Source organism: Takifugu flavidus, chromosome 3 (assembly GCF_003711565.1).
Source record: "Takifugu flavidus isolate HTHZ2018 chromosome 3, ASM371156v2, whole genome shotgun sequence".
Taxonomy (NCBI): domain Eukaryota; kingdom Metazoa; phylum Chordata; class Actinopteri; order Tetraodontiformes; family Tetraodontidae; genus Takifugu; species Takifugu flavidus.
Window position 1 is genome coordinate 9,150,704 of NC_079522.1, and position 24,012 is coordinate 9,174,715.

At 50.2% G+C, this 24,012-nt stretch overlaps 1 protein-coding gene across 5 annotated transcripts; it reads right to left on the reverse strand.

Annotated features, from left to right (window-relative positions):
- Positions 1–104: 104 nt before the first annotated feature.
- Positions 105–23,607, reverse strand: afap1 (actin filament associated protein 1). 5 transcript variants are annotated; one of them, XR_008949676.1, is made up of 19 exons: positions 15,849–16,084; positions 10,980–11,108; positions 10,766–10,848; positions 6,399–6,507; positions 6,098–6,309; positions 5,849–6,028; positions 4,703–4,789; positions 4,268–4,343; positions 3,849–4,001; positions 3,564–3,775; positions 2,908–3,053; positions 2,711–2,825; positions 2,265–2,513; positions 1,891–2,017; positions 1,648–1,812; positions 1,388–1,578; positions 1,129–1,296; positions 513–981; positions 105–406 (listed from the first exon to the last, which is right to left on the reverse strand). XR_008949676.1 is itself a non-coding variant. In XM_057027281.1 (18 exons), the coding sequence occupies exons 1-18, from the start codon at positions 23,522–23,524 to the stop codon at positions 955–957; spliced, it is 2,457 nt and encodes an 818-aa protein (XP_056883261.1). In that variant the 5' UTR covers positions 23,525–23,607; the 3' UTR covers positions 105–954. The 5 variants fall into 5 exon arrangements, 3 of the variants coding, with proteins under 3 accessions (XP_056883261.1, XP_056883259.1, XP_056883262.1); XR_008949675.1 differs by having other exon boundaries at positions 460–981; XM_057027281.1 differs by lacking the exon at positions 15,849–16,084 and adding an exon at positions 23,497–23,607 and having other exon boundaries at positions 105–981.
- Between the last annotated feature and the right edge of the window lie 405 nt (positions 23,608–24,012).

The following is a 24,012-nucleotide window of genomic DNA, read 5'->3' on the forward strand; positions in this document are numbered from 1 at the left end:
GTCCCAACGCGGGACGTCCCAACGCGGGTCGGCCCAACGCGGGTCGGCCCACCTTTGATGGTGGGTTTGTGTTCTGGTTCAACATCACTGAAACAGGACGGCAGCTTGTCAACAGGTTTATTTCTGTACAGGTGTCACCAAAGCGGAGACTGTCGGAGAATACAAGAGAAGCAAAAGTATAAGGTGCAAAAACAAAAGACTGGATCTGTAACCCCCCCCCCCCTTCTCCCCCCCCCAACCCAAGCTATGTACAGCAGGTCCCCGCTTGGGCACCAGAACTCCCCCATTGTAACATGCTAGTTCTACTGTGGGTGGGTGGACCAGAGGATTCAGTGTCCAGATTTGGAGCTCCAATGTCCCCTTCTGTTGTTGGGTGGAGCTCTGCTGCCCCCCCCCAGGGGTAGAACTCTGCTGTCCACCCAGGGGTGGCGCTTTGCTGCCCCCCCCCAGGGGTAGAACTCTGCTGTTCCTCCCAGGGGTGGAGCTCTGCTGCCCCCCCCCAGGGGTAGAACTCTGCTGTTCCTCCCGGGGGGAGGGTGTCAAATGTCTTGTTCTGCTGATGCTTTTGTCCAGCCCACAACTTTCCCCCCGTGTGGTGTTTCGGATCGGGCCAGAACTCCCGAGTCATCCTGAACGCCGGTGTGTCTGAAGGGCAGAGGCAGCGATGATGTCATCACTGAGGGCCGGCGTGCGCGTTGACCACGGGGGGCGCCGACGTTTAAATACGTCCACATAAATAAAGACAAGCTCCTTTAAACATTTACAAATAAATAGCGGCGCTTCCACCGTCTCAAATCCTGCAGGTGGGAACTAAAAGACAAACGTCTGCTGACGCGGCGCCGGCGGGATCTGGTCACGTGACCCGCGTCCTCCTCAAAGGCTGGATGGAGACGTTTAAATAAATATGTACAATTTGTTTGACGTAAAAGAGTGAAAACATGGAGACGGAGGAGTTTATGTGCCGTTCTTCTGCTCCCATTCCTGCAACACACACACACACACACACACACACACACACACACACACACACACAGAGTTTTAGTGGGACAGCTCATAGAGATCGTCTTGGACAGCAGCTAAACTGGCTGAAGGTCATGTGACGCGCCAGAACCGTGACCCAGATCTGACCTTGGCCTTCCTCAGGACGTGTCCCCGCACCGCCGAGGGCTTCTGGCCGGGCGGCTGCCGGCGGAGCAGCGAGGCGCTGTTGACGGGCAGAGAGCACGACTCCGTGTCGCTGGTGTCGCAGCTGGAAAACGGCGAGGACTCGAGAGTCCGCCGCGACACGGCGGGCGACTGCAGACACAGAGCGACAGATGGCGGCGTGAGCTGATGGACCATGAGAGAAGAAGAGGAGGAGGAGGAGGAGGACAGGACGGCGGCTGACCTGGAGGCCCGAGGATCCGGATTTGGGCTGGATGGTCAGGCCCAGGGTGACGCCTCCGCTCAGAGCTTTCTTCAGGTTCTCCTTCACCTCGGTCAGCTCCAGCTCCAGGTTCACGCACTCCTCCTCCTTCTGTTTGCACTCCTCCTCCGTCTTCTTCAGCCGCTCCGCCAGCAAAGCGTGGGAACGTTTTCCTGGTCGACACGGACGGGCCGGTCACATGACAGGGTGACGCTCCCTTCTGGGGTCGGAGCGGGACTCACCTGTGGAGGTTTCCAGAGCTGCTTTCATGTCCCTCCTGTCCTTCTTCAGCTGGCTCAGGTGGCTCCGGATCTCCTGCTTCCTCTTCGTCAGCTCTTCCTCTTTGCACTGCAGCCGCCTGGCGTCCGCCTCCACGCGGTTCTTCCCGTACTTGCACTGGTCTGCGTCTGCAGCAGGAATCAGCTGAGCTGGGTCTGCCGCTCAGGAGGTAGCATCGCGGCTAATCTGAACATCGGGTTACGTACCGGAGCCGTTGCGTTTGAGCGAGCCCGTACCGTTCATCACGTTCACCGCGCTCTTTTTCACCTGCTTCTTTGGATCCACCTTCTGTTTCCACGACAACCCGTTGGTCAATCCCTTTGATCCCTTCACCTGATTGGAAGATCAAAGAAGAAGATAAAGAAACTGCAGGTAAATCAACAGTCTGAAGCCAGCAGAGCATCATCTGCCACCTGGTTAAAGACCACACATGTGGGATGTTCCACACACGGCACAGAGGCGGGGCTGAATTAGACCCCGCCCACTGGAACGGTGGCACCCATCCACCCATCATCCACCCATCCATCCATCCATCCATCCACCACCCATCCATCCATCCACCCATCCATCCATCCATCACCTTCACTGCGTTCTTCACTTTGGTGTCCTCAGACAGAAACTTAGAGGAGACTTTAGAGCCTTGAGGTGTTTTGTAGTGACTGTTAGAGCAAACAGAAGAAGAAGAAGAAGAAGGAGGAGGTTTTGCAGGACAGCGAGCAGCCAGCTCAGGTGTAGGCACGTTCTCATACACGTCAGTGTTCTCATAGTGTAACGGCTCTTTCAGCTGGCGCCCCCCAGTGTTGGAGCTGGAGTTTAGCGCCTCCAGGTTCTTGGGTTAGAGCAGGTCAGCATGCAAGCAGGAAGAAAGGAGAGAAAAAAGCAGAGAAAGAGAGGCCACAACAGAGGCAAGTTAGCCTAGCATAGGGTGTAGCATCTGGTAGCTCAGGGTGCGTTTGGAACATACATAACCAGTAAATAAAGGATCAGTGTCTGCACGAATGATGCTAATCGGGGTTCTGTTCTCACCGTCCCATTAATGGGCACATCATCATAGTGCAGGGCCATCCCAGTGGGACAGGCGTAGCCGTTGACCGGGTTGTCCAGGTAAGGGTTTGGGGAGACAGCACGCTTGCTGGTGAAGCTGCGGGGAGGAACGTCACTTTGAGACAGCAGCCAAACAGACTACACCACGCCTGCCCCTGCAGGAGCTGCGACCCCCTCACCAGAAGGACTGCTTGGCCAGCTGGATGATGTTGGCTGTTGTCTCCACGTCGATGTAGTCGTAGTGCAGCGTGGCTGGATCAGTGGTGGAGCCGGTCTCAGCCAGTAAGACCCCCAACCACCGCCCCATCGCCTCTGAGGAGGACGCCTGCAGAGAGACAATCATACCGGTTTAATCCAGCCCAGACCTGAGAATCAGAACTGAGAACCAGACCAGAACTGAGATCCAGAGCTGAGGACCTGACCAGAGCTGAGATCCAGAGCTGAGGACCTGACCAGAGCTGAGATCCAGAGCTGAGCTGAGATCCAGACCAGGGCTGAGATCCAGAGCTGAGGACCAGACCATAGCTGAGATCCAGAGCTGAGGACCAGACCAGGGCTGAGATCCTGAGCTGAGATCCAGACCAGAGCTGAGATCCAGACCAGGGCTGAGCTCCAGAGCTGAGCTGAGGACCAGACCAGGGCTGAGCTGAGGACCAGACCAGAGCTGAGCTGAGGACCAGACCAGACCAGGGCTGAGGACCAGACCAGGGCTGAGCTCCAGAGCTGAGCTGAGGACCAGACCAGGGCTGAGCTGAGGACCAGACCAGACCAGAGCTGAGATCCAGACCAGAGCTGAGCTCCAGAGCTCCAGGAACAGGACACTGGAGAAGCTCACCTCCAGCACCGCCACCTCCTGGCCGTTACGCAGCAGGCGGAAGGCAAACGGGTGCTTGTGGTCGAGGCCGGGGCTGACCTCGCAGCCGCGCAGGGGCAGCGAGGCGATGTGGCTCTTCAGGTCGTCTCGGTCTTTGTGGAGCAGCAGCTGGTTGTCCTTCAGGCGGCACCAGCGCTCCCGCCAGCGGTTGTTGGACAGGACGTTAAGGTAACCTTAGCGAGGTCAGACACGCGTCAGTCCGCCGCCCACGTCCACTCAGACCAAGACGGCGGTCTCTGTTCTCACCACACGTGGGCACGTCCTCCTCCGCCGACGACGTCTGCTCGTCCACCGACGGCTTCTTCTTCCCCAGGCCGATGATCTTCGTGATGGTCTTGCCTGCCCCCTTCCCCACTGTCCCGCTCTTCTGCTCCGACTTGGAGCTCTTCTTTCCTTTTCCTGAGACACAAGCACGGATTACAGACGGAGTTTGACGGATCCGTGACCCCGGTTCTGCTTCAGGGTCCGGCTGGGGAGACTGAAGAGAACTCTGGAAACAAGGTCCAGACGCTCTGATCCTCACTGCTGTTTGTTTGAAAGACTTCAGCGGATCAGGACGTTCTCGTGCGCGCCCGGCGCCCCACAAACGCCCCAACAGAGGTGTGATCTGATTGGCTGGAGGCCGCAGCAGCAGAAATAAAAAAAAAAGAACGTGAGGTTCTCACCTTGGTCCTTACAGTCGCTGTGTCCGTTCTCGTGAGTCAGCTCGCCGTCAGAGCTGGGCCTGTCACATGAAGCCTTCTGGCAGGACGGGAAGCGCGCACGCACACACACGCACACACGCACACACGCACACACACACACACATGCAAACAATGAGCCCAGATGAAGACAACAGGCAAGAACAGCTGTCGAACATTAACTCTTTCATAAAGATTTTTAGTTATTACTCCCGACCACTAGGGGGCGGTGCGCGCTCACGCACTGACACAGCTGGATAAATTCCCTCCTTTTGCAATCACAAGTATGTAAAATTGGTTGCTGAACTGTTAAAAACACATATTATATCTAATGATCACTTTAATTCTCAATCATCGATGTTTATTCTACCTCGACAGGGTCAATTGAACCTAATGTTGGGGCGCGTCGGGAGAATTTACCTTTTCCAGCTCAGGTTTGTGAACCGGGGATCCAGATCCAACTCGGTCCAGATCCACGTTCCCATTAACGCAAACTTCTTTCATCACCTGAGCATGAAACGCACAATTAGCACCGTCAGCACAGGAACAGACTCGGTGCCACAGGTCGGAGGGAGGGTGGACGCCCGCAGCTCCGCTTGGGCGCCGCCATTAAAAGATCCTCCGATGGATCCGGCGAGGCCAGCCGGCTCGGAGCCCAAAGAGGGAGCACACGCTGACAGAAGGGGGCGGAGCCGTCTGCTGCACGCATTAGAGCCTCGACCACGGAGCCCTTCAGGGCCCGCAGACGAGATCTGCAGGGCTCAGACGGGGTGACCTCATCACACTTTGGACCAGGAATGCCTCCACAGATCCGTCCTGGAATGTGGCGGTAGCGCCGCGCACAGACGAGCGACGCCACGTCGCTGTATCGACGTACACTCAGACGCGAGCATCTTTGGACGCAACCTTCAGGCGTCTGCGGGAAACAGCGCTGCAGTTCTCCAGAAATCAGCAGAATGGAGCTGATCAGGAGAAGAACCCACGCACGGATGTTCTGCAGGAGAACGTTCGGAGGAACCGTCTTCTGTGAGACGTGAAGCCTTTAGAGCACCTCGTGGACCTTCTGATCAGGGGTTTCTCCTGATACAGATGTACCATAGAACATTTAGTGGGCTCAGCTGACCCAGACGCACGTGATGGAACTTTAGTCTGCTTCCAATATCCTGAAACCCGACTAAATCCACAAACCAGGTCTCCCGGCAACAGTGGGTGCAGTTGTTATTGAGGCTGGGGTGATACATGTTGTATATTTTCACAGGTCTGATTGAGGACGCCTGCAAATACCTCAAGGTCACCTGCTCCGGTCGATCAATAAACACTGGCTAATTAGCATGAGGAGGCTAAAGTGCTTTCAGCTCTGGTTCCTGGTGGCTGGGAACAGAGTTGAAACTTAAGGGAAATGAAATAACAGCGCCAGTGTTTCCAAGAACTGACACGAGCTGCTGTAAGTCGTCAGGGAAGTGCCTCGCTGCGCCCCAGTGCTAAGACAGTGCTAGCCGCTAGCAAGCTCATCTGATTTAGAAAACCACGACGGCAGTGGCGCCACATGACCGCCCGCCCCGTTACCTTGAGCCACTCCTCGGCCTGCTCTTTGCTCTGCACGGCTAGCACCAGAGGGTCTGCCCCCTGGTGGACGATCTTCAGCTCGTGCTTCTTCTTCTTGCCGTCTTTGGGGACGTGCGTGACGCTGCACCCAGACAAGATCAGCTCCATCTGGGGGGTGTGGTCTTTGGAGGACTTGTAACACTGAAGACGCGGGAGACATTGTTAGCCTGGTGTCGGACCGCTAACCTCAGACGCTGGTCGGGGCCTCACCAGCAGCTTGTTGTCTTTGATGACACACAGCAGTTTGGTCCACTGGCCGAAGCGCTTCTTACGCAGCAGGAAGGCGCAGATCCGAGCGTCCTTCACCAAGTCCATGGACGCCTCCTCTGACGGCCACTGGTGACGCATCTTCTGACCTTTGCCGTCCTCCTCTTCTTCATCGTAGGACTCGTAGGAGCTGCTCATGGCGTCCGAGTCGTAGTCTGAGGATTTGACAAACACCAGAAAGCACGAGCATGAAATTAGCATCCGTGCTATCAAGTGCGTTGCGTGTGTGTTGTGAGGCACTCACGGGAGGTGATGTATTCTGGAGCTTTTCCAGGACCTAAAGGAACCGCCTCTTCGTAGTAACCTTCAGGTAGGGAGGAGCTGGGCAGAGGCGGAGGGCCGCTGTTCGGAGGCTGCACACACACACACACAAACACACACACACACACACACACACGTTTATGAGATGCATTCGTGTACTGGAAGTCAGACGCGGGGGTGGTCCCACCCAGCCGGTTCCTCCACTCGGTGGTCTGGTCCCAGGATCTGTCTCTTTTTGTCTTTGTTGATCATTTTTGTCCATCTACAAACATGCTAACCAGATGGCCCGTGTGGTGGTTTTAGCCTGGTCCCAGGAGCCACATCACAGCTTCAGCAGCATGCAGCATTACCCCACGTCTGCCGAGCTCTCCCCGTCACTGCTGATCAACCATTCACTCAGGTCAAAGGTCAAAGAGGAGGAAGGCTGTGGCGGTAGAGGACCGAGTGAATCACGGAGAGACGAGAGAAGACTCGCAGCAACGAACCTCCTCTGATGCGGCTGTGTCGGGAGTTTCAGCCAAATCACAGAGACGAGGTCCTCAAAGGTCGCCTCGCGGCTGGAGAACGTTTAGAATCAGAACGACCCGCAGAACCAAGACCAGAGCCGAAGCCGCGACTGACACTGCTGAGCAGATTTTAAGATTAACAAGCTAACAAGTGTCAGGCTGTAAAGTTGAGAACGCCTGTTCGCACCATGACCGGGCTGCACCAACGACACCAATCAGGCTCCAGCACCGCTCTGACCAATCAGGCTCCAGCACCGCTCTGACATCAGCGGCCGTGGGACAGGCTTCATCCTTTGCTGGGTTACACTGGAGTTGTTTAGCACGACGCCTCATCCAGGCGGTGAAATTATGAATCAACAGGCTCAGTCTGGATTATGTTTGCACTTTCAGACAGTCACAGACAGACCAACACTGGCCTCCATCATTAAACCTCTGTCATTCCCTCCATCCCATCTCTCCGACTCCTATCGACTCCTCATAGCCCCCCCAGTCGTGGCTCCTCCTCATCATCATGGCCGTCCCTCCTTCATCACAACAAACCTTATCTCACATCCTTCACGGGAAACAACTTCATTCTTGGCAGGGATAGACCGGAACACCAAACTCTCCAGGCCTGGGGGGGGGGGGGGGGGACACACAATCCACTGTTTTCTGTCAGTGAAATTACACCGCTAACACGCTAACACACAGTCATAGCAGTCAGGAAGTAAAGCGACCCATAAATACACCGAAATATCAGACTGGCACACATTCTTTAATGATCTGGATGCACTCAAAACAGGCCAGGAACTGACCTGGAACAGACCTGGAACAGACCAGGAACTGACCTGGAACAGACCAGGAACTGACCTGGAACACACCAGGAACTGACCAAGAACTGACCTGGAACAGACCTGTAACACACCAGGAACTGACCTGGAACACACCAGGAACTGACCTGGAACAGACCTGTAACACACCAGGAACTGACCTGGAACAGACCTGGAACACATCAGGAACTGACCTGGAACAGACCTGTATCACACCAGGAACTGACCTGGAACAGACCTGTAACACACCAGGAACTGACCTGGAACAGACCTGGAACACATCAGGAACTGACCTGGAACAGACCTGTATCACACCAGGAACTGACCTGGAACAGACCTGTAACACACAGGAACTGACCTGGAACACACCAGGAACTGACCTGGAACAGACCTGGAACACACCAGGAACTGACCTGGAACAGACCTGGAACACACCAGGAACTGACCTGGAACAGACCTGGAACACACCAGGAACTGACCTGGAACACACCAGGAACTGACCTGGAACAGACCTGTAACACACCAGGAACTGACCTGGAACAGACCTGGAACACACCAGGAACTGACCTGGAACACACCAGGAACTGACCAAGAACTGCGCACATGTCCATGTGTCCTGTCTCCATCCTGGACTGACCTCAGGTCAGGTTTTCCAAAGGTTTCCCTCCCCTGCTGCAGCGTGAGACGGTGTTGGCAGGCGCTGGTGGGGACCAGTGATGGTTTCGTGTTCTTTACAGGCCCGAACAGACTGCTTCATTTTCAGAAGGGTCAAAAATGCTCTAGTGAGCAAATAAAAGATGGGAAATGGGTTTTCCATTCATGGCCCAGTTTAACAGTGGGGGTTTTCCAGAACCTTACCAGCAGCCGGGTCTGTTTTTTTTATAAACTTGCTCAAGTCTCTCAAAAGTTCTGAACTGAAAATGGTTGGATGCAAAAAGCCTGAAAGAGCGGGAGCCCCACTGGGAAGGGAAACATATCGGCCGGGACACGCTGGGACACACCGGACAGCAGACACATGGACGCTGCATGTCTCCGACGTCAATGAGTGGACCGCTCACTCTAACGGGGGTGAGTTTTGGAAAGGTTCCAGCGCAGCATGTTGTGACCTCACTCACTAGAACACCACACAGGTATGAGGGACACAAGCGGGGACACGTTTAGAGTGGACGCAGACAGGAAGGATTTGGGACCAGGACAGGAGGAAATGAAGTCCACACAGGGAGTCAGACTGGGTGGATACACGCCAACATCGCAGTCAAGATGCAGATATGTCTGCACAGCACAGCACCAGAGGGAGGGCAAATGGGTGGGTAGGCGGGGCATGGAGAGGGGTGTGGGCGGGGCATGGGCGGGGGCTTCTGCAGGATCAACACAGATGGGAATCATTAATACCTCAGCAAGAAAAGTGCCTAAAACAGTCTGTTAGCATCCATCCATCCATCCATCCATCCATCCATCCATCCATCCACCATTCATCCACCCATCCATCCATCCATCCATCCATCCATCCAACCATTCATCCATCCATCCATCCAACCATTCATCCATCCATCCATTCATCCACCCATCCATCCATCCATCCATCCAAAGTACAGGAAGGTAGAAAATTCACCTCATATTTCAACACTTCAGAGGGATTTGATAACACTTTATCTTCAGATTAGTGTCAGATTTCTTCTGTGTGTGTGTGTGTGTGTGTGTGTGTGTGTGTTTAACACTCCTGTTGTGATGCGTCACTTTTCCAATGGCTGCTCTGTTGGCATCCGTGACGAAGATGGTGGTGTTTAGCAGCTCCAGGCCAGGTCCACTGACAGAGTTCTGCAGACACAGTCGATCCAGGCTCCCCCCCGTCATGCTGCTGAACCAGCTCCAGTCCTTCAGAACACCTCCCACCTTCATTCACCTTTCATAAGAAACTAAAAATGTTCTGGCTACGTAGTTCCCTGATATGTAACAACGTACTTGGTTCTATTGACCAAGCTGTCCATCACACTGAGGGTCTTCCTGAATGAGCTAGGTCCTGCTCAAGGTTTCTTCCTGTTAAAAGGGAGTCTTTCCTTGCCACTGTTGCCTGTTGGGGGGTCAGACCTTGGGTTTCTGTAGAGGGCCTAGAGACCATTTTGATTCTTACAGACACCATGTAGAGAAAGACGAACTGAAGTGAATTAAATTAATGATCATACCACCAACTAAGTATCAACATCTGCGTCTTGTCCTTGCTGGTGTTGGAAGGTGTCACGGTCCACACGTCCATGAAGAACAGATGCAGAATGAATGCTGGTGCAAGTCCGTTAGCTGTGCTGCTAACATCATTGTGAAACCATATCACCAAACCAGATCTACAGGGTCTGGCTGAGCCTCTGCGAGCCCCATCCCCTTTATTCATCATGTGCTCACAGCACTCCTGGAGCAGGTCCCATAAAACAGCTGGTATCATTTGTATGATGAGGAGAAAGCACCGTGTTATTGCAATAGCAGAGGCGTCATCACGGACTGTTGGGGCGATGCTGTGGACTTTAACTACGAGCTGTAAAGGGCTAGGACATCACACACATGCGCGTGGAGCTCTACTAATGCTAGGTTGCTGTGTATATGGTAGAAGCTCAAACCTTGTGTCTGTGTTGATTTAAAAAGAAATGTATTTGCATGTCTGCCACGTCACCTAAGAAGTCGTTTAACCAGAACTCGGTTCACTCGGTTTGCGAACGCTTTTCTTTAGCAGCTTTTTCAGCCAAAAACAGGTTAGCATGTGCTAGCTTTAGCCAATCAGGGATCAGGAAGAGAGGTAACGAGCAAACTGCTGGGCAAAACCATCTCATTGCAGCCTTTGTGGAGCTCTAACCACTTGCCTAGTGACGCTTAGCACATCTGCCTTTTTATATCTTCCTCCAGAACCAGGGATGACATTCTGGCGCCACGGCGACCCGCCTCGGGTCTGAATTCATCTGAGCTCACATCCTTCTCTCATAATCACATCGTCCGAAACAACACAAGCTGCACAAAACCAGGAGGGATTATGGTGTTTAAGGACTTACCAGCCAGGGCTGAGGAATCTCAGGAAGGGGCATCTGGGGAGGGGCCGGCAGACCACTCGGTGTCTCCGGCTTGAATGAGGGCTCTAAGACGGAGGGATGAGACCCAAATGAAAAACATTTTCCATCTTTATACAGGAAATGAGGAAGAATGCGCTCGCACGGTTCAGAATGCAAACGTTTTACAGACGGAGAAGCTCGGAACCTGGACCCTCACCTCTCTCCGACAGGACTCTGTGGAGGATGTTGGAGAGGTGCAGCTTCCTCTCTCGGACCCCGGCACTCAGGTACTCCCTGTCCAACAGGTCCAGGAAGAGACGAAGCTCGCACAGCAGCTCCTCCATCGCTGCAGCGGACACACAAACACAGACACAGGTGTCAGGCACGAACACGTCCTCTTATATTAGCAGGAAACAAGCCGAGATCAAAGCAGACAAAGGAATGGATCCATCGGATCCACCAGACCAGAACTTTCAGCTCTGAGGGAAGACAACGCTGCAGGGATAGGTCATCAGGGCGGGTCATGCTCCCCTCCAGGGCTCAAAGGCTCCACGCTTAGCAAAACCCTCCCAATCTGGAGATCAGCGCTTGTGCCACCGCCAGGTGATCGGATCTGAGGTGATGATCATACTGGAACCCAGCTGCAGATCCGGGCTGCACCTGTATGACCTGCCAACTTTGTTTATAGGGGCTCTATCACAATCATCTCCTAACCCTGACGCTGAGCATGCGCACGAGAAACACCGGCGCAGGCGTCGCGCTCCCTCTGTCGCACAGCGCGCCCCCTGCAGGCCAGTGCGGTACTACAACACAGCCTGTGGGCCGCATTCCTCACCTCTATGTCAGCATGGAGACGCACAAAATATTTGTCCTGAGAACTTGATCATTAAGGACCTTACTCATCTAAAGACAGCACATTTTTCAAAACACTGTCCACTTCACAAATTCCACAGAAAGCTACGTTACGCTGTCCTGCTCGGCATCGGTGTGGTGATCCTCAACTGACAAGGAAAGAGAAAGAGGCAAGATTTCAGCTCAATGTTCGGGAAACCGAGCCTTGGCTTGCTGAGTCGGCACCTTCTGCGTGAGGAACCCTCAGGTAACACGGCTGGGATAAAACCAGCGTCAGCAGCTGGATGCACCTCGGTTTCAGTCCAAACATGTCTGACGAATGTGGACCGACGCAGCGCTGAACAACTGATTCAGGATCAGGTCGGTGCTTCAAAGGTGGGTCAATACAGGTAGGACGCTGTAACAGGCTCCTCTCCAACGCTGCAGGGTTGCCATGTCTTGTCTGTGTGTGCACTGTGTGTGTTACAGTGTGTGTGTGCTGTGTGTGTGTACGGTGTGTGTGTGCTGTGTGTGTGCGCTGTGTGTTACAAACACAAACCCAGGGATGGGTAGCTCGCGGTGGGCTCTTGCTGAGCGACAGGGTTAGGGGTTAGCTTCATTAGCTAAACTGCAGGAAGATTGCGGGACCCTGGTGACTCCTCGCCGTGGCAGATGTTGAGAGAACATCTGTAACTCTGCTCCCTCGCGCAGATCCCGCACCATTCTGGCCCCTCCTGTTTCCAGAACAGCCCGGCTCACTTTACTGCTCCATTTCCTGGAGCTTTGTGCAACCTGTGCAAAACTTTCCCTCCGCCGCGAAAACGCCATTAAAGCCTCCAGCAAACAGGGCTCGGCTGGGCCGAGCGAGGAGGACCACCCTCCAACAAGGCCCGGGGGCACCAGAAAGGTGCCCCACCCCCTCTCTCTTGCCTGCTCGCTCCTGTTTCTTTACACCTCCTTCACGGACCGCGGCCTGACACTCCAACCCTCGCCACGCACTCCCCCACCTTCAGATCTGTGACGCGCTGTTGAGGGGTAACGCTGGCGTCCGCCCCACGTCAGAGGTGCTGACCAATCAGGGGGAAGATCTCCCAAGAAAATAATGATACAAGCACACACTCAAACCCAGGGATCGCAACACACACGCACGTCGGCGTCTCAGAACACAGCCGGCTTCACCGCTGAGGCATTAGCGGGGAACTCAAGATCCCACGAGTGGGAGGAGGAGGAGGAGGAGGAGGAGGAGGAGGAGGAGGAGGAGGCGTGGCTTCAGCCCTCTGCCCAGAATGACACATACTGACATATGTGTGTGTTTCAGGTTTCTGGTTTACACATAAAGATAATTGGACCGTTTTTTGTCCCGATCTTTGTCCCCTTCTCCACCAAGGATGGTAAATACCTGTGGCCTGAGGTGTGTTCAGAGGGAATATGTCCCAATATTTTCCTCTGAAATCGGCCGGGGCCCAAAATCGTACATATTGAACTTATATTGCATCGTGTGCTGCTTCTCCCTCTTCGTTTTCCTGGATCACCTGTGATCACACGAGATCTCTGGCTGCTTTAGCAGCAGTGTCTTTAACATGACTGTCACGTGCACGTACCAGGCTTCAGAGATGTGCATCGTGATTCACAGATCGCACATCTGCGGCGCCCTGGTCCAGATGCCAGGGCAGCCCATCACCAAATCTACTTCCCCCCAATGAGGGAGGAGGGTGAACGTCAGGTCACATCTGTCTTCATCACTTAGCAGGGAGGCTGTCGCACACACACACACCCACACAAGGAAGAGGTGTTTTATATGTGTGTGTGACAGCGGAGGACGGGGGAGGGGGCAGCCGTAACCCAGTTGGGTTATAGTGGTCATCATCACTGTTACAGTATCCTCTGGTCTAACACAAACAAAGGACAGACCCAAGGACTTGGCCACCTGGACCCTGTACTCACTCCCGTCCTCAGAGCGAAGGGCTGATGTTTCCAAACATCTTCCTCATCCTCTCTCCTGTGTTTGTGCCCCAGGTGTCTAAACCAGGATTATCCTCATAGGAAACAGAGGAACCAACCTCCAGAGCGTGGTTCTTCCATAGGTTTCTTCCTGTTCAGAGGCAGTTTTCCCTAGCTCAGGGGTCCAGGGTCAGGGCCAGGACCATCTTGACCCAAACAGGTGCTGTATTGGTTTATCATGCTGTAAAATTAGAGTTCTGGGGGAAGTTAGAGCGAGGGGAAGGGTTTGGGTTATGGGGTTAGGGCTGTGACTCTACAGCATATTTGTCTCTTCCACACTAAAACAGTCCAAATGTTCTGGTCCAGACCACTGACAGGCTGGATGCAGCTTCTGTGTGGGTCTGCTGGTGAAAGTGGGCCAATCACAGAGGTTTGATAAGTGCAGCCTGGAGAGAGAGAGAGAGTTGTTCGGCACGAGTTTAAAGACAGGCTGTCTAGCTATGCTCTCATGGCCCGGCTCTGTAATTATGAGGTTTGTCTCGTTCTGTTGGACATGCCAGCCCAACATCACAGAGGCCGACTGGCTGCTATCAAACAGCACAGGTGGTTTCGCCTGCTTCCAGATGTTCTCCCCGACCGCAAGCATCCATCAGAGAACCTGAAGAAAGGAATGGTGATGATGGAGGTTTACAGAAGTTCTGAGGAGCCAGGAAAGTAGGAGGGTCAAACGGCCCTCCATCATCAGCTAACACACAGATGATGTTTGGAAGATCCCTTTGGTGTTGCCTTTAAAGATAATTAAAGGTTGTTCTACGTAAAACCACAGGGCTAGAAGATGTGGATGGTACAAGATGATGGAGCTCCACTAGAGGGCCTTTATCTTCTACTGGGAACAATGGGGAGCCTGCATTCTCCCATCAGACCGGAACTGGTGGCCGTCTTGGTGTGACAGCTTTTGCACTGGTGAGGACATGGGAGCTGTGGAGGCCATGATCCCTGGTGTGTTCAGTCAACCCAGGTCCTGTCTGCACAGCCCATCATCAGTGATCCATACAGTCCCACCCAGTCCTGCTATGTACAATCCATAATCTGTGATCCCTTCATCCGTGGTCTGTGATCCATGATGATCTGAGATCAGTGCAGTTGCAACAAAGATCTGCCTTCCTTTACCACACCTTCTTGTGAAGACACAAAGTTCACCTGATGTGTGTGAGGTGACTGTGTTATGAAGTCACCTGCGTCTGGAGGTCCAGACACTGGTTCATCAGTATTACTAACACACCTGAAGACAGAAAAAGACTCCAGGCACTTTAGAGAGAAACTAACTGCTAACTCAGCAGATGCCAGAAGATTCCCACCTCATCAGACATCCCAGAGTCCAGGTAGATCCATCATAATTAAAGGAGGATGTTTAAATCTGCCCAAAAGGCAAGTGGGAACACTGAGGGGCTCAACGCTGTCATTCAGAAAACATTCATCTCCTTTGCCAACATCTCAGTCCTGATAATGTGCTCATATTTCAAAGCTTTAACCGAGCGAAAGAGCAGAATTTTTACAGGTAATGAGGACAAAGGTGAGCGAGCTCGGTGCTGTCAAGGCCATTAAACATCTCCATTGCTCCTAAAGCGTGAAGCTCAGCTTAACATGTCTGCACGAAGCCTCGGTAGGGTGCCAGAGGACTGAATCAAGTCCACAGACATCTGAAAACCGACCACAACCTTAATAACACCGTCAGGAGCCAGCTCTGGCCACGCCCCCGCGCCTATTGGCCACACCCACATTTGATCCACGCTCTCCTTTTTGTGCCTCGGCTCACTTTCTGCAAAGATCTATTAAAGAAAAAAAAAGTTTGGCGTGACCGATTACAAAGGCATTATCGCGAGGGGGGAAAAAAATCGATTTTCTCCTCAGCGCGCGTGGCCGTGCGCGCGCGGACACGTCACAATTAAAATCATTTATTCCCGAGTCATGCCAGCTGAAACATTAAGACGCGAAGCAAAAAAACACACAGCAAATCCGAAGTTTACGCAAAGGTCAGCAGCTTTGGAAGGAACCCTGACGGACAGACTTTATGTTTCTGAATTTAAAAAAAAGAGTAAAATGTCCATTCCCCAACAAAGACGCGCAGATTTAGCAGAAAAAGCCGTAGATGGCTGTTTTATGAGCGTGCGTGTGGAGGAGAGACGAGCACAAACTGCAGACAATGACGGCTCAGATGGACTTTCCGACTCAGCTCCGTTGGAAAGTCAAGGCGTTTGCATTGTCCAGATTCCAGGGAGTTTTCCTGGTCAGACGGAGCATAAAGGCCACTCACCCCTGTTGGAAGTGAAGAGAACGGGCTCGCTCCGCATCGTCCACCCAAAGTCATACAATCCGAGCAGGGACACCCAGGAGCGGTCGACTGTCCAGCGGCTCCCCGGCACCTCTCTGACCCTGGATAACTTCACTTTTTGGTTTTTTGAACACTAAAACAACTGTCTTTCCCTCCGCGAGTCCTTCTTTCCCCCTTTCTCTCACTCCTCCTCCTCTCTTCTCCGTCCCGCTGCTCTCACCCACTGACGCTGCATTTACAGACAGTCGGACAAAAGGAAATTCCACGTCTGTGGCGCATAGACAAAACCAATCTATCATATAGTGGGTAAACATTTGAAGGATGAATTCATTGAATTATCCAGTGAGGTTTGTGTGAAGATCCACTTTTAGAGCTGGTAAATTATGGTTTTTATGAACTATCCATTTAAGATATTCTTCTGGCTGTAAGGGGGTCAGCTCATTCTGGACTCTGTTTATATGATTTAATGTGTATCATTGAATCATATAAACAGTAAACCATGTAAATATTGGAGTCATTTGACAAATGTGCTGACTTCAACATGGATCTGACTTTTCCTTCCTGTAATTTAACCCGAGGCAGGACCTGTGGAAGGTTTGAACTCTGACAACAGATAAAGACTAAAGTTCAGCAGTCATTCACGAGTCATGTTCTTCTGGAGGGAGGACTCAGAAGAATGTTTTAAAGCTCACAGACCCAAACAGGAACATCACTGAGGGGAGGCTAGTCTTCATAATTACACACCATTACCTTGCGCCCCCCTTCCCCGCGTCACATCCCAAGGGGCAGTAGCCTTAGTTCAATATCCCATCTGTCACTGGGGCAGCAGGATGGGGGAGGATGGGGGAGGATGGGGGAGAGGCTGACTCAGCCTGCCCAAAGCCATGTTGCACTTTCCTCCCCTGCAGGGAGCTGAAGAAGAGCCTCGGCTCACCTTCCTCAAAGGGGGCCACACCTTCGGAATGGTGAATTTTCACAGATTCTAACTCGCAAAGCAAACCTCTGATCACATGGCCTTTGTGCGCGTTCCAGAGGTCAGAGGTCAGGGAAGGCTCCACAAACATCTCCCGACCACACTGGTGATAGCTCTTGATTATAGTCATTATTATTAGAGGTGTTATATTAAAAGTGGACGCCACAAATGTGATGACAAATCATGATAGCACTCTTTTCCTGCTCCTTCTCAGGGCGCCATGATCCGTCCATCATCATAAAAGCTTTATGATTGTATTTAATTCCAGTTTAATAGAATATTACAAAGGCTGTAACGTAAATACACCCCCAAATCCAAAGAGAAATAAGCCAAACTCTGTTTTAGCTGTATTCATTTTAATGATAACTTCAGTAGGTTTAGGATAAGCTCTGTTCTCTTGAACTGTTATTTCATCATAAATCTGATGGTTGCACAGCGATGTGGTGACACAACTGGCTGTGGAGTTCTGCTCAGAACCTGTCAGGGCAGCAAGAACCCGATCGTGCTCCTGCTCTACAACAGCTCTGCATGGCGGAGGAGTGTTCTCTGTCCACAGCAGGAGATGTGAGTGAAATCTCCTGGAATCAACAGGTACCCTCGCACACCGACGGAGGATCAACGTCCAAGGATCTGCTGAGGTCTTCTGCAAGCCCACGTGTTCCTCTGTTGCATAATCCGATCCGTCTGTGAGAGAACTGCAGCATATGCAGCAGTGGCCCACATCCAAACTGAGCCAAACACACGCAGGCCGGTGCTGGAAATGAGGTCAGGAATGAAGCGGGTCCTTTTCCACACTCACAGAATATTCAGAGGAACTCTTGGAGAAGGTCTCAGCAGATCATCTGAGCTAAACACAGTTTCATTATTATCTGTGCAGCTCGCTTTCACGACCTTCTGCAGAAAACAATGAACATTCCACAGCGCTGAGGTCCAGGCCCAGCTGGAACTGCTGAAATCTGAGGAGTAGCCGTCAGCGCTGTCATCGGGAGATGAAGAGGTCATCATCATCCTCCCAGGCTGTCTGAGTCACTGTAGCTGCTGCACAGACAGCCTGCCACTCTGAACCGTGGTGTTTGACTCTGTACCACTGTGTCTGTACCACTGTGTCTGTACCACTGTGTCTGTAGCATTGTGTCTGTACCACTGTGTCTGTACCACTGTGTCTGTACCACTGTGTCTGTAGCATTGTGTCTAATTGTGTGTTATGTTACCGTGTATTACATGCTAACGTGAAACAGAAGGTGATCCAAAATGTGAAATTGAAGCCCTTTTTCTACTTTGAAGTTCCCTCAGATGAATTGGTTTACTTTAGAATTGGCTTGTAATGGCTTCGACGTGGTAAAAAAAAAAAAAGGTTCTCCACACTGCCTGGAGCCTTCAGATATCCCCTTCAAACCTCTACTTAAATAAGGGTGGTGGAACGCAAACGCAAACCAGAAGGAGTCCGTCTCCAACCCGAACCTGCAGCACGTGACCGTGAGCCACCATCTGAGAGCAGTTCGTTGGAGAGCTCAGAGAAGAAGGTCAATCAGAAGACAGCAGGACAGACCTCCAGAGGTGTGTTTATGATTCAGGTGTGAAGACATTATGGACTACAGATGGAGCTGCATTTCTGTTCAGTCGAACATCACGAGGAGAACTTGTTATTCATCAATTGTGGGTCCTTGTATGACACCCCCAGTTTAGATTTTCTGACTGATATCTGTGATGTCAGAGCTCCGATTAATAAAAATGGTTCCGTCCTGGTCAGCAGCTAATGCTGATAGAAGCACATCTGGAGAGGTTTTTCTTGCCCAGAGCAGCAAGGATTATAAATCACTGTTATATAGGATCCATATGTTCCAACCACGTGGATGGAAGAGCTGAGATGACTTCATCGGACCAAGAAAGTATCCAGGATCCGCTTGAGAGGGGGGTTACAGTCCAAGCGCCTTGTATAGGACGAGTGTGTGTCTGTACAAATGCGACTCATTAACACTTTATGTTAGTTCTCCTCAGGTTCGTGCACATGGCTATCTGGTTCATCCCCAACTACCGTAATTTCCGGACTATAAGCAGCTACTTTTTTTCTACACTTACACTGCGGCTTATTCTACCGTGCAGCTTATTTATGGGTTTTTTTTGTGGCGCACTATCACAGCTATTGTGAATCAGTAATTTTCACTAACCCTCATCAACATGGAAAATACTAGAAGAAAAGCATATGATGCGACTTTTAAGTTAAAAGCGATCACTCTGGCGGTTGAAGAAGGAAATCGAGCTGCCGTGCGTAATCTTGGCATTACGGTAATCAATGGTGAGAGGGTGGAGACGCCAGCATAAAGAACTGATCCAAAGCAAAAAGACGACAAAAGCTTTTAGACGTAAACATTGCAGGTGGCCCGAGCTTGAAAACGTTCTGGAAGACTGGGTCAACACACAGAGAGCAGGCGGCCGCGGTGTTTCCGCTGCACAAATCAGACTGAAGGCAAAAGCAATCGCCACCGCCATGAAAATAGAAGATTTTAGAGGTGGGCCATCGGGGAGGTTTAGATTGTTCATTGTTTGAGTAAAAAAGCATAAACAACCTAATTTGTGTGTAGCTGATACAAACGTATATTTTAAGGTAGCTGCATTACAGACACCGTTAGAAAAAAAAGCATTTACCGGTACAATATATTTATGTTGCTAAGTGGATTAAATTAAAAGTTAAAAAATCCTGATGTGATAAAATTTGGATTTAAGGTCTCTGTATAAACACACAAGTGCAAAGAGTGGCTGTTGTTTCTTACCTGTCTGTCACTCGTCAGTGACCCGTCTCTTACGGTAATAAAAACATCTACCGTACTGAATGTTTTCGATCTAATTTTTCATATTACTACTTGGGATACCTGCGGCTTAAAATCCGGTGCGGCTTGTATAAGTACAAAATTGATTTTCTTTCTAAAATTAGATTATGCGGCTTATAATCAGGTGCGCTCTATAGTCCGGAAATTACGGTAGTTGAAGGTAGTGAAACTATTCCTCGAGTAATTCAGGGACAGCAAGGATATCCAATTACTGAAATATTTGATGGCTATAGTAGTATACCAATGCTATGTTGCATTATGCTAATTATGATTTTTTTTCCAGGGCTCAAAAATCAACACTGCTAGTTGAGGCTGAAATCATTCATCTTGTGTCACAACAGGAAGCGGGTTAGCTAAGGATAACATGCTGTTTCAAGCTGCGAATATAGAGGAAAGCAGAATTCACATGGGTGGGAAATGCAACACTTACACAAATATAAACCCCACACTCCGTGGTCTCAGTGACATTCAATCCTGATCTGTGCTGGAGCAACACCTGATGTTCTTTGCTGAACACCACAACAACGAGAGGAGGTGAAAACAAGAAAGGAAAGATAGAACAAAACCTCCTTCGTGTCAGCAGACTTTTTTTTTTTTTTTACTGCAGGCTTAATAAACAGATCTGATCTCCAATCGGGCTGTAACGACAGGTCAAACCTGCTTCAGCACAGGAAATTGAATCCTGCAGCTTTCGGGAGTTTTTCTTCTCTCTGGATGAAGGAACAACCTCTCTGTCCAAAAACAAACAACAGAAATGAAAAGACTCACAGGCCAGACCAGGATCTGTACTGGTATCCAGTCAGCTCTGTGATGGAGCTTCAGCATGCTGAGATGCTTTATGTCAGAATTAAAAAATCAGAGAAGGTTCTTTCAAAACGACTCGATTTTTGAAATATTTTTTTACAGCTCGCCAAGCTGTCACTGAGCTGGAGACACTGGTAAACACCAGAAGCTAAATGAGCTCAAATGGGAATATTAATCTAACTCAGAACAACAATATGAAGAAGATATCATCAGACTGAGGAGTGAAGGGTGTCTTCGATGAGATTTAACCTTCCCAGCAAAGACGGGAGCTACAGCTGTCAGCCCTGGCAGGAAACTGGTATTGTGATGCGTTCAAGGACGTTAAGGTCTCACCTCAATCTGGTCTTTCGAAGTCATAGCACTGAAACAGCCCTACTTCAAGTCACAGATGACCTCCTACTCTCCTCTAAGCAGCTCCCTCCCCATTCTCCCCCTCCTCAAACTCTGTGCAGCTTTCCATACCAATCGCTCCATCTATTGGCATCACCAACTCCACACGCTCCTCGTTCACCTTCTACCTGTCTGACAGATTCCACCAAATCTCCATCTGACAAGGAGTGCCTCAAGGCTTGGTGCTCGGTCCCAATCTTTTAATCCCATACATGTCCCCACTTGGTCAGATCACCCACTTCCTTCTCCATCTTCATGATACACAGCTGGATATCTCCACCAAAGCCATCACTCACATCATTCCACCTCCGTAGTATCGCACGTCTCCACCCCCACCCTCTCCTCCTCGGCCAATGAGACACTCATCCGCACCTTCAGCACTTCCAGACTACATTACTGCAGCAGCTTCCTCTCTGTCCTCCCTTCCACTGTCCTCCAAAAACTACAGTTTGTTTAGAACTCCTCTGCCTGGTTTCTCACCCACAACCACTCTATCCTACATCCTCTTCACTGGCTCCCCATACAGCAGCACATCAACTTTAACATCCTCTCCAACCCCTGCAAAGCTCTGAGCCATCTTGCACCCTTGTACCTGACTGATCCCCTCCATCACCCAGGCCGGCCCAGTGGAAGCGCTGCTAACAGCTTAGCTGCTGATGTGTTAGCTGTTAGCCATGTCCTGACACGACATCCAGCATGCGAGCAGTGCAGCGTGGCGTGACCATTGTGATCAGGCGTGTCTTCACCCTCCTCACAAGCACTGACAGGTAGAGAGCACCGGGTGGTCTCAAACACACACACACACACACACACACACACACACACACACACACACCACATGATTCCTCCTCACCTGCAGGCAAACACCTGAGACACAGCAGGAAGCTTCATCACAGGAAGGAGGACAAACATGAAGGTCACGTGTTTCAAATAGACAAATCTGTGATGTCTGTGGGTCAAAGGTCATCAAAAACTGGGATAGTGTCAAATGTCAGGTGGCATTCTAACATCTGATCACCATTTCCTGTAACATTTCCTGTGTCTGACCATAGATGACCACAGATTACAGATTATATTATATTAGTAAAGCAGTAAATTACATTATCGAGACACCATGAGATCAGATTATATTTGTTCAGATTAGATTAAATCAGATTAGATTAGGTCACATAGGATTAAATTATTTCAGATTAGATCAAATTAGATTAAATCACACCAGATTAAGTAAACTCAGATTAGAACAGATTGGAATATAAACAATTAGCTAATATTAGATCAAATCATATTAGAGTAGATAAAATCAGATGAGATTTTTATCAGATTACATTACAAATGTTTAGTTCAAAATGAGATCAGATTATAAAATTATCTTACTTGGATCAGATTAGATTAGATCAGTTTCGATTAGACTATGTTAGGACAGGCTATATCAGTTCACATCAGATTAGATCTTCAGAAGAGGCCAACACAAATGTTTGAATCTGATTGATCCCTTTGCACTGATGCTTTTGAGTCTTTGTCCATCTGAGGAGGCTCCAGGCAGGACTTCCTTCCTGTTATTCTCCATTGTGAGTTGAGGAAAAGGAAATCCCGGGGAGAAAGTATACACCCTCATCACTGAAGATTAAAACAAAAGATTGAGCTGGTGAAGGGTGTGAGCGCACACCATCATGCTTTATTTTTACTAGCCAACTCTCAGAACAGAGATTTTATTGAAAATGAAATTGAAACAGTGTTTATTTACAGTCATCACATTCTCCAGAGAAATCTTCTTGAGTCTCATTCTTGGTACAGTGTTGCTTTTTTTGGTCAGATTAATCGGATTCCTTTCTTTATCGCTCTCTCCCCTTCTCATACACACACACACACACACACACACAAACACACACTCACACACACCAGCACCCCTCTTCCAGCTCCACTCTAGAATCAGACAGGAGCTTGACCTTTTTGGAGACACTTTCTTCCTCAACTGTTCTAGGATCAGTAAAATAACTGTCTACACATTATTACCAGGTGACCAGACAAAATGATAAATGGAGCTAACAACCATCTGGCACCCCAGCTGGAGTGGAACTCCCTCCTCCCCACCCTCCTGCAGGGTTAAGGATGATGCTGGAGCAGCCTCCAGTCTCCATCCAGGGGCCCAATTGGATACGCTGGCCAATTAGCCAGTCCTTCCTCCTCCTCCTCCTCCTCCTCCTCCCTATGTGCCACATGCTCCTTTGCTACAGTCACCCCATCACCGACACTCACCATTTTTTGTAGAAACAGTTTTATTTCATTCTTAAATCAGCACAGTCACGTGCTTCTGGGTCAGCAGAAAACATGAAAGAATAGATGCTAAACACAACTAGCATCATCTGAAGAAAGAAAGTCTATTTTGAATGCCACATACATATAGCATCATTTTACAACGCTGAGGGGTTTTTAATAGTGGGAGGAAAGTACAAAGCACAAAGAATGTGCATAAACAGGCCTGCATGTCTGAAAACACATAAATGGATTATAAAAGCTAATAATCCAGACATGAAAACACATCAGTCAAAAGAAGCTAACCACCAGAACATTCCACAGCCGCATGTGAATGAAAGCAGACAGACAGTAAAGTTTATGAAAGCCCAAACTCTCTTACCTTTGCCGTTTTCCTCTTTTTCCATCATAAAATAACCAAAACAATAACGCTGCCCTCTGAGTGTTGACAATGGAACCAGAGAGGGCGTGCCGTTTTAGCCCCTCCTCTAACAAGTGACTGACACTTGCGCTGACCAATCAGCTACAGGGACGTGGGCGGGGCGACCTTACTTGGCTTGGAGGCCACGTGGGAGTGGAGACGGTCCATTTAAAAAGAGGAAATGATTTTAAATGTCAAATTGAGGGTTGAAGGACTTTTCTAGGTTCTAGGTGTGTAATATTGAATTTATCTTAGACGTTAAAGATAGTTTGGCAGTAAAGTGAACCTTTGTTTTTAAGAGTTACCATAACAGACGGCTGCAATAGATATGGCAAGTTGAGTTTCATTCCCGTCTATTAATGATTTCTTAAATTTTACCATTTTTTGTATAACTCAGTCCTCCATTTATGCTGCAATTTATCTATTTTTAAGTTAATATTAATGGTCAGTGATTTGACTGATGATTAAAATTAAATA

Coding starts and splice junctions, on each gene's coding strand:
- afap1 (XM_057027279.1), bottom strand. CDS start 15,885: ATGCGGAGCGAGCCCGTTCTCTTCACTTCCAACAGGG. Junction 4,790..5,848: donor AGGCCGAGGAGTGGCTCAAG/GTAACGGGGCGG, acceptor TTTCATGCTCAG/GTGATGAAAGAAGTTTGCGT. Junction 2,018..2,264: donor AAGTGAAGAACGCAGTGAAG/GTGATGGATGGA, acceptor TCTTCCAATCAG/GTGAAGGGATCAAAGGGATT.